Raw genomic sequence first — 19559 nt, 5'->3', positions numbered from 1 at the left:
ACCTGCCGATTAGATGACTAAAAATGTCATTAACGAAATGTTGAAAGACGGCAGGAGCATTGGTCAGACCGAAAGGCATAACTAGATTTTCATAATGCCCCTCAGGGGTGTTAAACGCTGTCTTCCACTCATCCCCCTCCTTAATACGAATCAGATTGTAGGCCCCCCTAAGATCAAGTTTGGAGAACCACCTAGCACCCGCAATCTGGTTAAACAGGTCAGGAATGAGAGGAAGAGGGTATGGGTCTCGGATGGTTATCCGATTTAATTCGCGAAAATCTAAGCATGGACGCAGCCACGGGTGAAGAAGAGGGTCTGATGTGTCCCTTAGCCAAGCTCTCGGAGATATAATCTTTCATGGCTTGTCTCTCTGGACCCGAAAGATTATATAACCTGGTCTTGGGTAATTTTGCGCCGGGAATAAGGTTAACCGGGCAATCATAAGGACGATGAGGTGGTAACTTCTGACAACCCTTTTCAGAAAAAACATCCTCAAAATCCGAAATAAATGTAGGTAGGGTAGTTATGGAGGCGACTAAGCAATTGCTATTTAAGCAATTTTCTCTGCACTGCTCACTCCACTCCAATATCTCCCTGGCCTGCCAATCCACCACTGGATTGTGCGCTACCAACCAGGGAAGACCCAGCACTACCGGAGTGGGAAGCCCCTCCAGAACATAACCTGAAAGCATCTCGTTATGGTGGTCCCCTACCCGAAGGTGTAAATTATGAACAATGTGGGTGAGGTTTCTCTGAGACAGAGGAGCAGAATCAATAGCGAATATGGGAATAGGTCTCTGTAACGTACAGAGAGACAAACCCATAGTGCGGGCAAAATGGGCATCTATCAAATTTACCCCTGCTCCACTGTCTAGAAAGAAAGAAATAGTCTCCGTCTTATCACCAAAAATAGTAACCGCTGGCAACACAAATTGCGATGTACGTATGGAGGAAACGTGAACCCCCGGCTGACATCCTCCACACAGCCTGGGGTTAGTAGTTTTTCCGACGGTCTTTTGTTTCTGAGGAAAGAAGGACAGACATTAATGAAATGACCCCTCTCCCCACAAAAAAAACAAACCGCGAGCCTCAGGAGGACGGACCTGACAAGTAGTTCCTCCTAGCTGCATAGGCTCGTCTAAGTCCGTATAGACTAACCGCTGCTTGGGAGGGGTTACCAATTGCTCCGTTTTTTTCAACCTGTCCCTAAGGCGTCTCTCTATACGGATAGAAAGGGACATAACCGCATCAAGGGAAAAGGGGGTCTCACATAAAGCAAGCGCATCCTTAACCCTTTCGGATAACCCAGAGCAGAACTGACTCCTGAGAGCCGGGTCGTTCCATTGGGTATCCGTAGCCCACCTACGGAATTCAGAGCAATACTCCTCTACCGGCCGCTCTCCTTGTAAGAGTCTCCGTAATCTTGATTCAGCCAGTGCGACTCGGTCAGGGTCGTCATATATGAGACCCAAAGCCCCGAAAAACTCATCCACTGACCGAAGAGCCTGGGAATCAGTAGGTAAAGAGAACGCCCAGGACTGCAGGTCCCCCTGCAGCAGGGAAATAACAACCCCCACCCGCTGATCTTCATTACCAGAGGAGTAAGGGCGCAGTTTAAAATATAACTTACAGGCCTCACGGAATGTCAAAAACTTGTCCCTTCCCCCAGAAAATCTGTCAGGGAGAGGGACCTTGGGTTCCGCAACAACCTGGTTACCAGTAGCAACCGCTGGGCTTGCGGTCAGTTGTAATCGCTGCTGTTGCTGGAGGACCGACGCCTTCAATCCTGCCACCTCAAAAGACAGGCCATGAAATTGTTTGGACAGAGCAGCAATTTGATCCATACTGGATTCTAAGTAGGTAAAAAACAATTTAATTTTTTTTTATTTTGTTTTTACCTACACAAAATAAGGGCCAGAGATAATGTAATGACCGACGTCACGCACACAGGGAGGAAAAAAGGGAAAGCCCTGCCCAAGGGAGAGGGAAAGGTATAGACCCCTAACTCACCTTGCGGCTGGCACCTGACTGCCCTGACGTCCCTAGACGGGTTCCTCACCCGTGCGGCGATCACGTGCCTAAACCCTGGCTTTCCCTAAAATGAGCCCTAGATCGTGAACGAGCCCTAGATCGCTAGTCCGCACCCCTATCACTAAGAGGGAAACACCAGGGAGAGGCAGGGCCGGATTAAGAGCATCATGGGCCTGGTGCTGAGGATTTTGCTGGGCCTTTTTATGGAACTGCACTCAGTGTCTTAATTGCATATATATTTTATCGATACCATTAAAGTATTTTGTTCCTGCAACTACCCCTTCATTTGGCGTCTATCTTGGCAATATGGAGGGGGACCCTGAGGGTGGGGGCACCCTCAGGGCACTATAGTGTCAGGAAAACCGCTTTGTTTTCCTGACACTATAGTGATCATTTAACATGACTATGAAGATTACTGTTTTCTAGCTGCTGTGGACTGTGGATAACAGCAGCTAGAAACAGTAATTTTCATAGAGCTGTGTTATGATTTATGGACACAGCACTCAGCATGCTTAGCCAGTCAGATAGAAGGCTGGCTAAGCATGCTGAGAGCTGTGTCTAAATAACATAACACATTAAAGGGATTCTGTCATCAGGTTTTACCCCTGTCAGCTAAAAATATGCTGATGTTCAGGGCGTCTTCACGATTCCTAATGTGGGCTTATAAATGTCATCTGTAGCCTTATTTAGCTAAAAAACAGCTATTACTAACCTGTCAGTCAAACAAATAAGGTGCCCAAGGGGATGTTAATGGGTGCAAGGTGCCGGCCACACCCGCCGCCATTCGTGCCCAGCGCCGCCTTTCCAGACTTCTGCGCCGCCTCCTAATCCTCTGTGCCGCCTCTCGCTCTCCCTCCCCTCCTTCTGCTGTAAGATCTCGCGCATACAGGGGTTGAGCGAAGTGCCGGCGCATGCGCACTTCGCTGTAAGAAGCCAAAAGTCTGCACGGGCGCATCAGGCAGAGCCCTGTGCGCAAGCACGAGAACTTACAGCAGAAGGAGGGGGGAGGGAGAGCGAGAGGCGGCACAGAGGATTAGGAGGCGGCGCAGAAGTCTGGAAAGGCGGCGCTGGGCATGAACGGCGGCGGGTGCGGCCGGCACCTTGCATCCATTAACATCCCCTTGGGCACCTTATTTGTTTGACTGACAGGTTAGTAATAGCTGTTTTTTAGCTAAATAAGCCCACAGATGACATTTATAAGCCCACATTAGGAATCGTGAAGACGCCCTGAACATCAGCATATTTTTAGCTGGGTTAAACCTGGTGACAGAATCCCTTTAAAGAAATTACTGTTTCTAGCTGCTGTGGACTAGCAGCTAGAAATAGTAATTTCTTTAATGTGTTATGTTATTTAGACTGAGCTCTCAGCATGCTTAGCCAGTCAGTAATTTTCATAGTGCTGTTATGATTTATGGACACAGCTCTCAGCATGCTTAGCCAGCCTTCTATCTGGCTGTGCTTCTTGAGAGTCACAGTCCACAGGCTCAGAAACAGCCTGTGGACTGTGACTCTCAAGATGCAAAGCCAGATAGAAGGCTGGCTAAGCATGCACAGAGCTGTGTCCATAAATCATAACAGCACTATGATTGCCCTACCTTCCAACTGGATGAGTTTATCTGATACCTGCCCTGCTCCAGAAGCTCCTGCTGTCTCGCGGGCTGGTGTGGCTGAGCGCTGTGGGCCGTGTGCTGGTCGAAACTGCTGAGCAGGTTGTACACAGCGCAGCGTGCAGGAGGGATAACCGCAGGCGCACTGAGGTCATATCCGGCGGGCCGGCATTACAGGAACCGCACCAGCTGCTCTGACGTCCTGCCGCCGGATATCCTGTGATGTATATACGGCGGCAGGACATCAGAGCAGCTGGTGCTGTTCCTGTAATGCTGGCCCGCCGGATATGACCTCAGTAGTGATGGGAAGTTCTGATCTTTCAGATGAATTGGTTCATTTGAATCAGCTCATTCAAATGAACCGGTTCATGAATCGGATCTTCGGTTCACTTGCTGAGTCACTGACTGCTGAGCTGACTCGCAAGTGAACCGAAGACTCTAGGTGCCGGTGCACATGCGCAGATGCTATCCATTCGATTCACTTGCTGCTGCTGACTCAGTCGGCTCTTCAGCTCTCTATGAGTGAGTCAGGATCAGGAAGAGTGATGGATTATAGTGATAGTGAAGGGAAGCTGAGGCTGACGCCGGACAGGAGGACTCAGGACAGGAGTCAGGAGCTGTCACTGGGGTGTGCATTGTTGTCTGTTGTGCATTGTTACCCACAGTGACAACAGTCTGACACTGACAGCAGTACAACGAACCAAGTGAAGTGAAATGTGAATGCACACACAGGGAAAACTATGTGCTGAAACAGTATTACAGTAACACAGTCACTGGCTGATAATAAAATAGTCCCAACAGTCCCCAGTTAACGGAATCCATAAAGGAGATGTGAACCCACCCTTAGTTATCTAGCTACTGAACGAGATGCCTTTAACATATACAGGGAGTGCAGAATTATTAGGCAAGTTGTATTTTTGAGGATTAATTTTATTATTGAACAACAACCATGTTCTCAATGAACCCAAAAAACTCATTAATATCAAAGCTGAATATTTTTGGAAGTAGTTTTTAGTTTGTTTTTAGTTTTAGCTATTTTAGGGGGATATCTGTGTGTGCAGGTGACTATTACTGTGCATAATTATTAGGCAACTTAACAAAAAAACAAATATATACCCATTTCAATTATTTATTTTTACCAGTGAAACCAATATAACATCTCAACATTCACAAATATACATTTCTGACATTCAAAAACAAAACAAAAACAAATCAGTGACCAATATAGCCACCTTTCTTTGCAAGGACACTCAAAAGCCTGCCATCCATGGATTCTGTCAGTGTTTTGATCTGTTCACCATCAACATTGCGTGCAGCAGCAACCACAGCCTCCCAGACACTGTTCAGAGAGGTGTACTGTTTTCCCTCCTTGTAAATCTCACATTTGATGATGGACCACAGGTTCTCAATGGGGTTCAGATCAGGTGAACAATGAGGCAATGTCATAAGATTTTCTTCTTTTATACCCTTTCTTGCCAGCCACGCTGTGGAGTACTTGGACGCGTGTGATGGAGCATTGTCCTGCATGAAAATCATGTTTTCCTTGAAGTTTGCAGACTTCTTCCTGTACCACTGCTTGAAGAAGGTGTCTTCCAGAAACTGGCAGTAGGACTGGGAGTTGAGCTTGACTCCATCCTCAACCCGAAAAGGCCCCACAAGCTCATCTTTGATGATACCAGCCCAAACCAGTACTCCACCTCCACCTTGCTGGCGTCTGAGTCGGACTGGAGCTCTCTGCCCTTTACCAATACAGCCACGGGCCCATCCATCTGGCCCATCAAGACTCACTCTCATTTCATCAGTCCATAAAACCTTAGAAAAATCAGTCTTGAGATATTTCTTGGCCCAGTCTTGACGTTTCAGCTTGTGTGTCTTGTTCAGTGGTGGTCGTCTTTCAGCCTTTCTTACCTTGGCCATGTCTCTGAGTATTGCACACCTTGTGCTTTTGGGCACTCCAGTGATGTTGCAGCTCTGAAATATGGCCAAACTGGTGGCAAGTGGCATCTTGGCAGCTGCACTCTTGACTTTTCTCAGTTCATGGGCAGTTATTTTGCGCCTTGGTTTTTCCACACGCTTCTTGCGACCCTGTTGACTATTTTAAATGAAACGCTTGATTGTTCGATGATCACGCTTCAGAAGCTTTGCAATTTTAAGAGTGCTGCATCCCTCTGCAAGATATCTCACTATTTTTGACTTTTCTGAGCCTGTCAAGTCCTTCTTTTGACCCATTTTACCAAAGGAAAGGAAGTTGCCTAATAATTATGCACACCTAATATAGGGTGTTGATGTCATTAGACCACACCCCTTCTCATTACAGAGATGCACATCACCTAATATGCTTAATTGGTAGTAGGCTTTCGAGCCTATACAGCTTGGAGTAAGACAACATGCCTAAAGAGGATGATGTGGTCAAAATACTCATTTGCCTAATAATTCTGCACGCAGTGTATATCTCCTGAGAAGCCAATTTGATCCTAAAGAGTTAATTCAACCTGTAATCTAAACTCTGTCTCATCTGTCACTTCTCTTATCTCTCTGCTCCTGTCCCTTAATCTTATCACTGCTGCAACAAAAGCAGCTGAGAGCTGACAGCCTCAGTGTAACCTGTTCTAGAGTCTGACTCACGGCTCTTTTAACTCAAAGAATCGAATGAGTCACTAACTAATCGGATCTTTAGATTCTTTTAACCTGAGACTCATTCGATTAATTTCTATTCTTAGACTCCCTGCACTACTCAGACGACTCAGAGCTGCTAGTGCTTGCCTTGCCTCAGCTCTGATTGGTTGGTGGGCGGGGAGGGTAGGGGCTGGCAGAAGCAGCTTTCACTCTAGGATCAGATTACGCTCCTCCCGAGTCCCTCCCTCAGGCTCCCTGCTGCCAGCGTGAGGTGAGCGTCTCTGCATTGTGTGTGTGCTATGTGACAGCTGACAACAGAGGACTTTTAGCTCCCGACGGCCTTTTGGCTGGCGGATGGGCCTATTTTATGGTAGGGGCCTGGAGCTGCAGCTCCATCAGCCCCTATGTTAATCCGGCCCTGGGGAGAGGACAGACAAAACAGACAAACACATACACCCAGGTGGGCGATCACAATAGACCACAAAGGTCCAACAGGGATCCGGAGGGTAGCGTTCTGGACCAACTACCAGAGAACGCAGCAACACAGCTCCAGAAGGTCAGAATAGATGTCCAGGCAGGAAGTTCTATCTCTGTCAACCAGAGAAGTGTGAGAGAGGAATATAAGGAGGTTTGGGAGTGCTGGACAAGGAACAGCTGAGGAGAAGGAGCTACGGATCCCTGAGTGAGCCAAAAGGGTTTGCAAAGCAAACCCAGAAAGCTACCATAAGGAAAACAGCCCTATCTTAAATAGAGCGTGCAGCCAACCGCTGCGACTTCCTGACCCCGGGTATAACGGAGTCAGGCGTGGTTCTCGATACCCTCGTGACAGATGCATGTGATTGGCAGCATCTCTTTTGAGTCACATGACAGCCCAATCGGGGGCGCAGGTGTCGACTCACTTTATATGCTGCATTTAGTTGTGTCTTCAGCATGTCATGAGTAAGGACTTATATACTTGATAGCCCGAAACGCGTATACAGAGACTGGTTGCACTGGATGTATATTTTTTGTTCTATCCCCACATGAAGGCGAATGAAGGTGTAACTGATAATGACTTTGTGACTGTCCTACCTTCGTATCCAAGCAGTGGAGCAGACCGGACCGGCAGATGCTCAGGTTAGATGGATCCAGACGTAGACATGAGGATGCAATCAAACGTGGGTTTATTTGATCCAGAGCAGTGACATACAGTGATGCAATACAGGAATGCAGTAGATGCTGTGATGTGGATGTCTTTTCTGAGGCTAACTGCTGAGGCTACTGCTGAGGCTACTGCTGGTCAAAAACTGATGCCTTCACAAGCCGAGGTGTGTGTCTCCAGTCACAAAGGAATGCAGCACTGAAAAAGGCTACAGGAAGTGACCAGGCTCAAGGCTGCTAAAACCACGCCCAGAGATAAAACTTTATAGACAACGAACGAGGCGTGCAGCATACAAATTCCGGCCAGCAGATGGCAGCAGAGAACAATAGACTTAAACAACATAGGTAAAACAAGAAATAATACAGTGCAGAAATTCAATATGAAAGGAACAGCACACTCCCCATCTGAAATTCACTTTGGGGATTTCACTATGACGAATGTCCATAAAATATAAACAACCTGTAAAAGAAAACATGTTAGAATGCAAACATAGATTAGTCCTGTTTTCCAACTTGGAAAGGAGAAGATCTGCGAAACTTGATACAGTCCTGTTCACCCATCAGGGACGTTCTCGATGGGTCTCATCCAACTGGAGAAACGTTCAAAGTGCTGACAACCGAAGCTGGCGTTTTGCTTTGTTCCAGTGACTAATGCACTAACTTCAGCGCGGATTTCTGGATCATTATCTGGATCCTGGATGCTGAAAACTTCCTGTACACATTTGTCCGCCTCTTCAAGCAGAAACTCTGGACCTGTAAGCCAAGTAGAGTTAATAAAGGAACCTATAGACATAGGCCTAGTGGCGTGATCTGCTGGATTAAGTTCGGATGGTACGTAGTGCCATTGTTCAGGTTTGGAGGACCTCCTGATTCTCTCTATGCGGTTACTAACGTACACATAAAATCGCTTGGTCCGATGGTGGATGTAACCTAAAACGACCTTACTGTCGGTGTAATACTGGACTTCAGCTATGTCGACACCCAGTTCTTGTTGTACGAAATCCGCAATCTCCACTGCCAACACGGTCCCACAGAGTTCCAGTCTGGGAATAGTATGATCGGGCTTGGGGGCTAACTTAGCCTTACCAAAGACGAATCCAACGTGATTTTGGTTGTTAGGTTTTGTCACCTTCAGATAGGCGACCGCTGCGATGGCCTCCGTGGAGGCGTTCGAGAACACGTGGAGTTCTTTCTTTATGCTAGAGGAAAGTGAGGTTTTAATATAGCATCTCGGGATGTGGATCTCATCCAAGGAACACAAAGATCGCTTCCAGGCTTCCCATTTTTGCTCTTTCTCGGAGGGAAGTGGGGTATCCCAATCCTTGACTGTTTCAGAAAACTGTCTCAGTAGAGATTTACCTTGTATAATAATGGGCGCTACAAATCCCAGCGGATCAAATAGGCTGTTTACCACTGATAGGACGCCTCGCTTTGTGAATGGCTTGTCTGCACAACTTATCTGAAAACCGAAGGAGTCAGCCGAGAGATCCCATCTGAGGCCCAAGCTCCTCTGCACAGGTGGACTGTCCAGTCCCAAGTTAATGTCCTTGAATCCTGGTGCATGATCGCCTGATTCGAAGGCCCTCATAACGGCCAGGCTGTTTGAAGCAATTTTGTGTAGTCTAAGTTTAGCTTGGTACAACATACTTTGAGTCCTTTTGAGCAGATCGATAGCCGCTTCTTCAGTCGGTAGTGATTTGAGTCCATCGTCTACGTAGAAGTCCTTTTCTACAAAGTCTCTGGCGTCTTTACCGTACTTGGATTCTCCCTCTAATGCAGTTTGCCGAAGGCCGTAAGTTGCCACGGCAGGTGAAGGGCTGTTTCCAAATACGTGTACCCTCATACGATATTCTGCCATCTCTGCGTTGGTGTCGTTATTCTTTTACCACAGAAACCTGAGGAAATTCCGGTGGTCCTCTCTGACTACGAAACAGTGGAACATCTGTTCAATGTCAGCGGTGATGGCAACAAGCTCTTTTCTGAACCTCATCAGCACTCCAACTAGGTTATTCGTCAGATTAGGACCTGTGAGAAGGACATCATTAAGCGATACACCTTGATGTTTAGCACTTGAGTCGAAAACAACCCTAATTTGATTAGGTTTCCGTGGGTGATACACTCCAAATGAAGGCAAGTACCAGCACTCGTCGTTCTTCCCTAAGGATGGAGCTGGTTCTGCATGGTTGTTGCGGAATATTTTGTCGATAAAGGCAACGATGTGTTCTCTCATCTCAGGCTTACTGTTCATGGTACGCTGAAGAGAGTTAAATCTAGACAGAGCTTGTTCCCTATTGTTCGGGAGTCTAACCCTGGTAGCTCGGAAGGGTAATGGAGAAACCCAGTGATTGGTTTCGTCTTTAAGGAACTCATTGTCCATTATCTTGATAAATTCTCTGTCCTCTACTGACAAAGCTACTTTATCATCGTCCTTGCTTGTGTGAAAAACTAATCTTCCCAAGTTGTCAGCAAAGTAGGGAGGAATGTTGTCAGGTGGTTGTATGAGGTCTGGAGGCTTCTCTTTCACCTCATAGTGATGAGGGCAAGGCTTAATGCAAGTTGTGCGTCCATCTCCACGCACGTACGTTTTGAATGAGCGGATTTTTGGTTGATCCAAGCATACATTTCCTATGACTACCCATCCCAAGTCCAGTCTCTGGGCGTATGGTGCATAGTCGGGACCATTACACTGTTGACGCACCTTGTGTACCCTTAGATTGTCTCTGCCAAGCAGGAGTAGAATCTCGGCGTTGTTGTCCATAGGTGGGATAACGTTGGCTAGGTGCCTTAGGTGTGGATGGTGAAATGCAGCTTCCGGGGTAGGAATTTCATCCCTATGGTTGGGTATTTGATCGCATTCGATCAGCGTCGGTAGAGGTATTTCCGAATTTCCACTGATGGAACAAGCGATGAATCCTTGTGCCCTCCTGCCGCTAGTCTCTATGCGACCCGAGCAGGTGTTTAAGATGTAAGGTTCTGATGGTCCCTTTATTCCAAAGGCTTCAAAGAATTTAGGTCCTGCTAGGGAACGGTTGCTTTGGTCGTCAATGATGGCATACATTTTTACTGCCTTTTCTGGTAGCCCCTCCGGGTAGACCTTGATTAGGCATATGCGGGCACAACATTTCTCACTCTGGCCCTCCCCACATACGTCCGAGCATGAGCAGGAAACAGCAGTGGCTGTGTTAGCGTGGTTCTGGGGCTCCCCGCCATGACTTTGAGCAGGACTGGTGGTGACAGCAGCAGGTGAATCCCTTGTGAGTGGAGTTGGGTGCATAGCTGAGGCATGTCTTTCACTATGACACTCCTCACCACTTGATAATGGATTTACAGTCCTTAGCCATGTGCTCCAATGAAGCGCAGCACCTGAAGCATACCCCAAGCTCGGTCAGGACTTTCTTGCGCTCCTGTATTGTTTTGGATCTAAATCCTCTGCATTTGTTCAGTGAGTGTGGTTTTTTATGAATGGGACATTCACGATTGAAGGCCTTGTCTCCTGATGAGGTAGTGTACTGTCTACCAGTGGGTACTGCAGATGATGGTAGGTTAGTCTTTCTAACATTCACGCTGCTCTTAAAGTCTCTGTGTTTATGTACAATACTTTCATACCTTGATGATGGTGTCACTGAGGCTGTAGTATTGAACTCCAGGAAGTCGAGGCTGGGGTCATTCCTCATCTGGGACTGTTCATCGATGAATCTACAGAAATGAATAAATGGGGGAAAAGTGACGTCATGCACTCTTTTGTACCTTGAGACTGATGCCGCCCACTTCTCTTGCAGGCTGTATGGTAACTTCACGACAATTGGGTTCACCCCATGGGCTGTATCTAGGTAGCACAGCCCGGACAGACGAGGGTCTCTTTTGGCAAGCTCCAGTTCCATGAGCAAATCACTTAAATCCTGAAGCTTATGGACATCTTTGAGACTGATCTTGGGGACGTTCTGCAGTCTCCTGAATAGAGCCTTCTCTATTGCTTCTGCACTGCCGAAGGTGCGTTCGAGTCTCTGCCAGGCTGCAGCGAGACCTGCTTCTGCTTGTCCCACATAGACAGTTCTAAGGCTCTTGATGCGATTTGTGGAGCCTGGGCCCAGCCAGTTGATCAAGAGGTCGTGCTCCTGCTCTGCAGTTAGGTTGAGGTTGGCGATGGCGGCTTTGAAGGTTGCCTTCCAGGCTCTGTAGCTCTCCGCACGGTCATCAAATTTTGAGAGACTGGTGTTAATTAGCTCTCTGCTCACCATAAACTTGGCAAACTCAGACATATCTGATTTCTCACTGCTTGTTGCCATGACAACTTGTGAAGCCCCTGGGGCGTATAGGCTGCGTGGCGTGAAAGGGTGAGATGCTTCCGGGTAGAATGATGTTGCTGCAGGGTTGAGCTGTGGTCTAGCCTCTGTAGATTCTGATGACTGCTGCTTGAGCTGTGGAGGTAGGCCAGGAAACATCTGGTAGCCATCTTGCTATAATAACTGCCCTTGAGAGGGCGCGTCTGGGCAACTGTTATTGGATTGCTCAGGTGCTGTGGGTATCGCTGCCACTGCAGGTAGAGCTGACTTGGAGGTTTCAGTGTTGTTGGCTTGGACCGTACTGCACACTGGGGGTGGTGCAGATAACTGTTTCAGTATGTAGTCGCTGGTGCGATCAGCTGGATCGTCTATCTCCTCAACTGAATCAAGGCCTTGGCTCAATGCTTGCTCAAGTAGTCTTACTTTTGCTAATGCAATTTCCTCTTCCCTCTCTGATTCAAGGATCTTTATTCGAGCCTCCGCTTCTGCCCTCTTGGCTTCTGCTTCAGCCCTCTTGGCCGCCGCCTCAGCCCTCTTGGCCTCCGCTTCAGCCCTCTTGGCTTCTGCCTCCGCTTCAGCCCTCTTGGCCGCCGCCTCTGCTTCTGCCCTCTTGGCTTCTGCCTCCGCTTCAGCCCTCTTGGCCGCCGTCTGTGCCTCTGCCCTCGCAAGGACTTCTTTTTCGGTGAAGGAACGCCTCACTTTGGATTGCTCTGCATTTATGCGGGCCTCTAGTAATCTTTCGCTCAGGGTGGAGCTTCTAGAGCATGATAATCTGTAGGACCGCGAGGAATGTTTGGATGAATGCGATCTGTGTGATCTAGTTTCTTGCAAATGAGAGATACAGAGTTCCACTTTATCTTTAGCATCCAGCACCATGGCGTCTCTTTGTCTGTCTATTGATTCTGCCTTGCACAATTCTGACGGGGCTTCTTCAATATTAGAGTCTTTTAGAAAGGTTATATACCTTGTGGACAGTTTCTTGTATCTTTCATGGGCTGCGTTCAGCCGCCCGACGGCAACTTGTAAGCTGGTGCCATCACCTGAGGAGGACATAAGTCCTGATATGAGGGAGGAAACTCGTTCCCATAGCTCTTCCAGGTTGTCACATAGCTCATCTTTCCTGGTGTGATAATTTTCTGTGATCTTTATAGTTAGTTTGAGAGAGCGCCTTGGTCGCGTGACTTGGTCTGCTGGAAGTGTGGTTTCTACCTCCAGCTCTTCATAATGATCAGTATCAGGTTGCATTTGCTTTGTTTCATCACTGGGGAACTGTACAAGGTCCTTTTCGGACATTTTGATTTAAGGTGCGCTGTCTCTTTAAGAAATCAAACTTTTGAATTGGGGGCTGAAAATTGCAGTGCGGCTCAGATGAGGCACCCCGATGAGTTTTCCAAAGTCCTTTTAGTGAATTGCGGGGATTTGGTATAAGGGAGGCCCCGCGTGCGTGAACAGTTCTTATATCATGCGAGCAAGGGTTAATATAGGATGTAGAAAGTGGCTTGGCGAGTAGTGGAGGACTTCCAGGCGAGAGTATATCTACTGCGGACACGCCGTGCTTCCCCTTAGGCTTATGGGACATGCACTGTTGCCGGGCAGATTTGCTGGGAGTGGGCCTGTTGCAGGGGAGGTTCCTGAGTGTGGTACTGGGCTCTGAGGGAACCTGCAGCCGGGCATTGGACATTCAGACGGATATTGACTGGGTATAAGGCTTTAAGGCAGTTTTTGACTGTTCTGTCCCCACATGAAGGCGAATGAAGATGTAACTGATAATAACTTTGTGACTGTCCTACCTTCGTATCCAAGCAGTGGAGCAGACCGGACCGGCAGATGCTCAGGTTAGATGGATCCAGACGTAGACATGAGGATGCAATCAAACGTGGGTTTATTTGATCCAGAGCAGTGACATGCGGTGATGCAATACAGGAATGCAGTAGATGCTGTGATGTGGATGTCTTTGCTGAGGCTACTGCTGGTCAAAAACTGATGCCTTCACAAGCCAAGGTGTGTGTCTCCAGTCACAAAGGATGCAGCACTGAAAAAGGCTACAGGAAGTGACCAGGCCCAAGGCTGCTAAAACCACGCCCAGAGATAAAACTTTATAGACAACGAACGAGGCGTGCAGCATACAAATTCCGGCCAGCAGATGGCAGCAGAGAACAATAGACTTAAACAACATAGGTAAAACAAGAAATAATACAGTGCAGAAATTCAATATGAAAGGAACAGCACATTTTTAACCGCATCAATAAAGTACAGTTGAACCTTTGAGATACTGAGCTGGATGTTCGTTTTCTGGTTTGGACCTCAAGTTATCCGCACCAAGTGCGGCCTATCTTTCGTGCTCATAGCAAAGAAGGAGCAGGTGAGAGCCGTGTTACTAATCTGTCTCTCTTGGCCTATTGAACTTGGACAGCGAGCACTCCCTGTTCTGGTACCATACAGATTCTGTAGTTATTTTCTCTGGTAGTATCGTGCATATATTCTTACATCCCATGGAGGATGATGGAGATAGACTATTGAAAATTAACACCATTTTTGATACACCAGAGCAAATAGTCTAGGACAACCTGAACCTGAATGTATTAATGTCTTCGCTTGAGAAGTAATTTTTAAAAGAGCTCTGAACATGGTGGGATTTTACATCATTGAAAAAGTATATAGATAAACAAATGATCCCGGGGGGGTCTCAGGTTAAAGGTAACAGTTTGATTATCCTGTTGCTCTTTCACCCAGGGTTTGAGGGCCATAATAAACTCCTGGCCCAACTGGTCTGTGACTTTATCTATGGGGACAATACCAGGGGCCTTTGCCAACATTTGATTCTTAAGTACTTCCCCTCCTTTTGTCTCTAGAAGACTCTCCAGATCCGCCCAAGTGGCTTTATATGCGGTCTGGATACTTTCCAATTTACGAAAGTACTGGGGACAGTATGGGGGTCTGGCAAAGTATTACACATGGCCAGCAACTCACTAGGGGTCCATGGCCGATAAACTTTATAATCATGTGTTTCCACTTGCCCAGCTCTGAATGTGGGGAGGGTCTTATTGACCAGTGGGTATAAGCGCACACTGGGAGGGGGGTGGCTTGGGCCCCCCACAGGCTGAGCATATCTCTCGTGTCTGGGTTTTGTTGTCCCCACTTAGGACATGTCCACCCCTCCGGGCCATTATATGGAGGTGGTGCTGTTGGAGAGAGAGATTTTTGTGGGTTATGGGGGCTAATAGACCGTACTTCATTAGGGATGGTTAATTCTTTTTGTCATGTATATTTGTTACCTATAGAATTATATATATGTTGCAGTGTAATTATGCCCAAAGTAGACAATAGTTCAGCTCTCAACCTGGAAAATGTGGACTTTTTAAAATGAAGTGTATTTGCCCTACAGAGCTGTCTTTCATGGCTTCAGCAGTTACATGTCCCCAAGTGGCATGTGAGCCAACAGTGATGTGCTGCTTGGGAGCACATCACCGCTGAAGCCAGTTACTGATGGCAGCGGAGCAGGTGACCATATCCGTACTGCGACCAGAAGATGGACGAAGGGAGCTAGGACCCAGGCCTGGAGAGGCAGGAAATAGGTAAGTATGTATTTTATTAGGAAAAAGACACAAATGCAATAGCACTCTGCAACCAGCATTCTGCCCTGCCTCTATGCTGGATGAGGCATTGGTGTACATTTTGGCCAAAGCGTAATAAGCCACTCACCACGTCAAGGTCGCCTCTATGGAGTGGTCCCTAACACTAGTTCCTACCTGTTTGTGGGCCATGACAGCCACACAAAGTCCAGGGAATGCAGGTGCAAGCACACTCTGCTTTTAACCCCGTCCGGTGCCATTACAGCTTTCATCGGATCCAGGGATGCAAGTACCAACATGCATGCTGAGCCCACTATATACTTCTCCTGGAGCCAAATGGCTACTGGTAGGTGCTATATATGCAGACTCCGTTTTATACTGACTTTAAAACCAGCCTCTAGGACAGATTGACTGGTCAGGTGTGCATGACTGCATGGAGATTGCCACGCCTCCAATATATACTACAAAGAAAAAATGTGGGGGATTCAATCAGCACAACCCTATATGCAGGTGCACATCGCTATGGCGAAATACATATACAAAGAAAAATACACAAATGCAATAGCACTCTGCAACCATGTATTTTATTAGGCCATGTGCTTTCTGGAGCATAACAAAATAGTGAAGATTGCCAGACACCCTTTACAGTCCTAAGTACTCAGAATAGTTTACAGCATTGCACAAAACTGTGATGCCAGCATTTCAGCCTATGCTCCTACAAGAGTCCTGACTATCTTGCTAAATTCAGTTTGTCAGGTCATTCTGAAGTTAAAGGGGTTTTCTGTTTTTTTGATAGCCTTTCATCAGGATCAATATCAGATTGGTCAACTGTATGAAGAGGCTGTGGCTCTCTGTAAGTGCTTAGCCTTATTCCTAGACCATGTGATGTCACATTCATTGGGCACATGGCTTAGGCGTAGCTTAGTCCCATTTAAGCAGCCGTCCTATTGCAGTGAATGGGGCAGAGGAGTTGTAATTACACCTGCTCGCCGCTGCTGTGTTGATGAAGAACAGGTAAACAGTGAAGAGAACACAGTATGAGCGCGGTATTCTCTTCATACAGCTGACTGGTAGGGATGCCGGCATTCAGCCCCTACCGATCTGATATTGAGGACCTATGCTAAAGATAGATCATCAGTATAGGAAAAGCGGAGAACCTCCTTAATCATTTAAGCAGTAATCTTGAATTCACAGTGTAAAGGTGATTAAACAATTTTTTTTACCCATCAGCATATAACTGATTTCTTGTATATTTCTAGGTACAAATATCACAGTTAATTTACCCTGTTATATTTCAAGGATTGTACAAACTATCAGAATGGAGAAGTACAGTCAAATGACTGAGAAGATATTAAATCTCACCTTGGAGATCATCTACCTGCTGACCGGAGAGGTAAGCGATTCTGGGAATTATATTACATGACATCACTGTTTTCTCTTAATAAACAGGAACATGACTGGAGAGGAACTTTATAATTATGTCTCACCATATAAAGACTACTGGAGAGGCCTAGATATGACACCCATTGCAATCCTATACCTTACAGTCTTTCATGTGCCAGTGAAACATTCACTTCTCTTAATTTATATAGATGTCTTATAATTTAGGATTATGGACCCGTGAAAAAGCCAGCCAAAAATAATACCCTCAGCAGCAGAAAGAGCCCCATCAAGGATCATCAGCCTCACTCACGAATAAATACGAGTAAAAATGAGCAGAAGATTCTCAAGTTCACCAATAGAATCATTGAACTGCTGACTGGAGAGGTGAGTACTTGTGGGACATTACTTCATAGTCACTTGCTTTCTTTATTATCCAGTATATTTAAACTATTGAAAAGGACAGTTTTAAAATAAAAACCATAACTTTTCAAGATAGAAAATGTAGTCCTGTTTGGTTCTGAAGCATTGTATACCAGAATAAAGGGTTATTTCATCCAGAAAAACAATTTCTCCCCTATACAATGGATATAACTCACATATCCACTGAATGTTAGGTTGGTGGGACACAGCACTCGACTGTTCTGTCAGTGCCACACCCTTTGAATGAAATAGTAGGGCACATACACATCTGATACTCCATTCAAACTCCACCTAGATGCGGCCTTGCAGCTGCAGGGAAGGGGGTTGGGGTCCCAGAAGCTGGACCTCCACTGATCTTGCATTTAATTCATGTTTTTTAAATCCTTACTTCTGGAGTACCACTTCAAATACAGTAACACCAAACAAGGTGTCTGGATGATAATTCTATATGATGTTTCTATATGATTATTTATCAATGTATGTCAGGTTCCTATAAGGAGTCAGGATGTCACTGTCTATTTCTCCATGAAGGAGTGGGAGTATTTAGAAGAACACAAGGATCTGTATAAGGAAGTCATTATGGCAAATCACCAACAAATCAGATTAACAGGTAAGTGACTTATATTAACAATTTTGAAGGTCACTTAGTTGAACTAGAATCTAGTAATTATAAAAAATAAATAAAAAACATAACAGTATTAATCAGTGTACATATGCTCCTCATACATCTCTGTACAGGAGCCTTCCCTCTCACTGGTGCAAAGTGCAAACCAGTGCACAGCATAAGCAGAACAGTTGTCTATACCAACTAATAATGTACCAACCTTCATTTTTCAGGATTTGGGGGGTACTATCTCTCCTTGGGGAGAGAGCACCTTAATAGACGTGAGGAGACTTATACCTGCTCCTAAGGCACTCTCTCCACAAGAGATAGTACCCCCCAAATCTTGACCTAGGATTTTCACCCAGTTAAGCCAGTACTCTCTGCTCTGCACTGATTAGGGGCAATCACCCAGAAACAGTTGTCTGCAGGTGAGGTGCTGGCTTATTTATTATCTGAATCATGTCTGAAGGCCTATTTAAAGGATTGAACATTGACTTATGGGATATTTGCCTTACATCTGATGGCATTAGAGGCTTGAGCTTGTTAAGAGCTCATTTGCATCCCTTTCTTCCCAGAATTCCAGAGGAGCATGTATGGCCTATAAGTCTCCTCATGCTGGTTAAGACACTCTCTCCATAAGAAGAGATAGTACCCCCCAAATCCCGACTTAGGCCTCTCACCCAGTTAAGCCAGTACTCTCTGCTCTGCACTTAAGAGGGGCAATCACCATGAAACAGCTGTCTGCAGATGAGGTGCTGGTTTAATTAATATCCGAGTCATGTCTCAAGGTCTATTTAAAGAGTCAAACATTGACTTACAGGATAGCTGCCTTAGATCTGGTGGCATTAGAGTCAGAACTTGTTAAGAACTCATTTGAAACCCTTTTTTCAGAAATGCTAAGGAGCATGAAATCAGAAACCAGATTGGTTGCCATGGACATAACTTTACATTTGTTTTGATAACTCTCCCTCTCTCAAGTATTTCTCATACTAATGTCTCTTGAACACACTCTGTGTTTCCAACACATTTATTACTTTCAGAAGACAAAAATGTAATAACTAAATCAGATATCTAATATTTTTCACAATTTTATTTTACAGAAGACAATGCCATGGAAGAAAAACCCATCACTGCATATATACTCCCAGACAATATATCAACTGTTCCTCCTGAACCCAAGGAATCTTCTCTTGGTAGTTCAGATACTGTCTCACATTTTACAGCTAAAAGATGTACCGGTAATAAAATTATTCCAATTTCAGACAATACTAACAATCCAAATAGGAACACAAGGAGACACTTGGCCAAGACCTCACTTTGTTCTTCTAGCAATAAGAAAAACGATTCAGGTGGATCAAATCCTAATTTAAAAAAATTCAAAAGAAAAAATACATTTTTGACTGAACTTGATGTACATAGAGTTCATATAGATGAAAAGCTCTTATTTTGTCCTCAATGTGAAAAAGGATTTATGTACAAATCCCAACTTGCTGTGCACATCCAAACCCACACAGGTGAGAAGCTATTCACATGTGCAGAATGTAACAAATGTTTTAGAAAGAAATCTGATCTTGCTCTGCACCAAAGAATACACACAGGGGAGAAACCATTTTCCTGTTCTGAATATGGAAAACGTTTTACATGTAACTCCAACATGTCCAAACATCTGAGGGTTCACACAGGTTTAAAGCCATATCCCTGTTCAAAGTGTAATAAGAGTTTCGTGTTCAAATCTTCTCTTGTTGCACATCAGAGGATCCATACAGGTGACAGACCTTATGCATGTTCTGAATGTGCAAGCTCTTTTACACAGAAAGCTCATCTTGTTAGACATCAGGTCATTCACACTGGCGAAAAGCCATTCTCTTGTCCGTACTGCTCTAAATGCTTCGCTCACAACACA

The 19559-nt window shown here is 45.8% G+C and overlaps 1 protein-coding gene across 1 annotated transcript; it reads left to right on the top strand.

Annotated features, from left to right (window-relative positions):
* Positions 1-16543: 16543 nt before the first annotated feature.
* LOC121005615 (gastrula zinc finger protein XlCGF66.1-like) lies at positions 16544-19026 on the top strand. Its single transcript, XM_040438390.1, has 5 exons — positions 16544-16642; positions 16858-17016; positions 17539-17662; positions 18757-18894; positions 18986-19026. Exons 1-5 carry the CDS (start codon positions 16568-16570, stop codon positions 19024-19026), a joined length of 537 nt encoding a protein of 178 aa, XP_040294324.1. The 5' UTR covers positions 16544-16567.
* Positions 19027-19559: the final 533 nt, after the last annotated feature.

This window comes from Bufo bufo, chromosome 6 (assembly GCF_905171765.1).
Source record: "Bufo bufo chromosome 6, aBufBuf1.1, whole genome shotgun sequence".
Taxonomy (NCBI): domain Eukaryota; kingdom Metazoa; phylum Chordata; class Amphibia; order Anura; family Bufonidae; genus Bufo; species Bufo bufo.
Note: the sequence above shows the minus strand (reverse complement) of the source record. Positions and strands in the feature narration are given on the sequence as shown.

What these genes read in the sequence shown, in the direction of transcription:
- LOC121005615 (XM_040438390.1), top strand. Translation starts at nt 16,568, where the DNA reads ATGGAGAAGTACAGTCAAATGACTGAGAAGATATTAAATCTCACCTTG. An exon ending in TCTACCTGCTGACCGGAGAG is followed by an intron (nt 16,643 to 16,857) that starts GTAAGCGATTCT and finishes CTTATAATTTAG; the next exon opens with GATTATGGACCCGTGAAAAA. An exon ending in CCAACAAATCAGATTAACAG is followed by an intron (nt 17,663 to 18,756) that starts GTAAGTGACTTA and finishes TTTATTTTACAG; the next exon opens with AAGACAATGCCATGGAAGAA.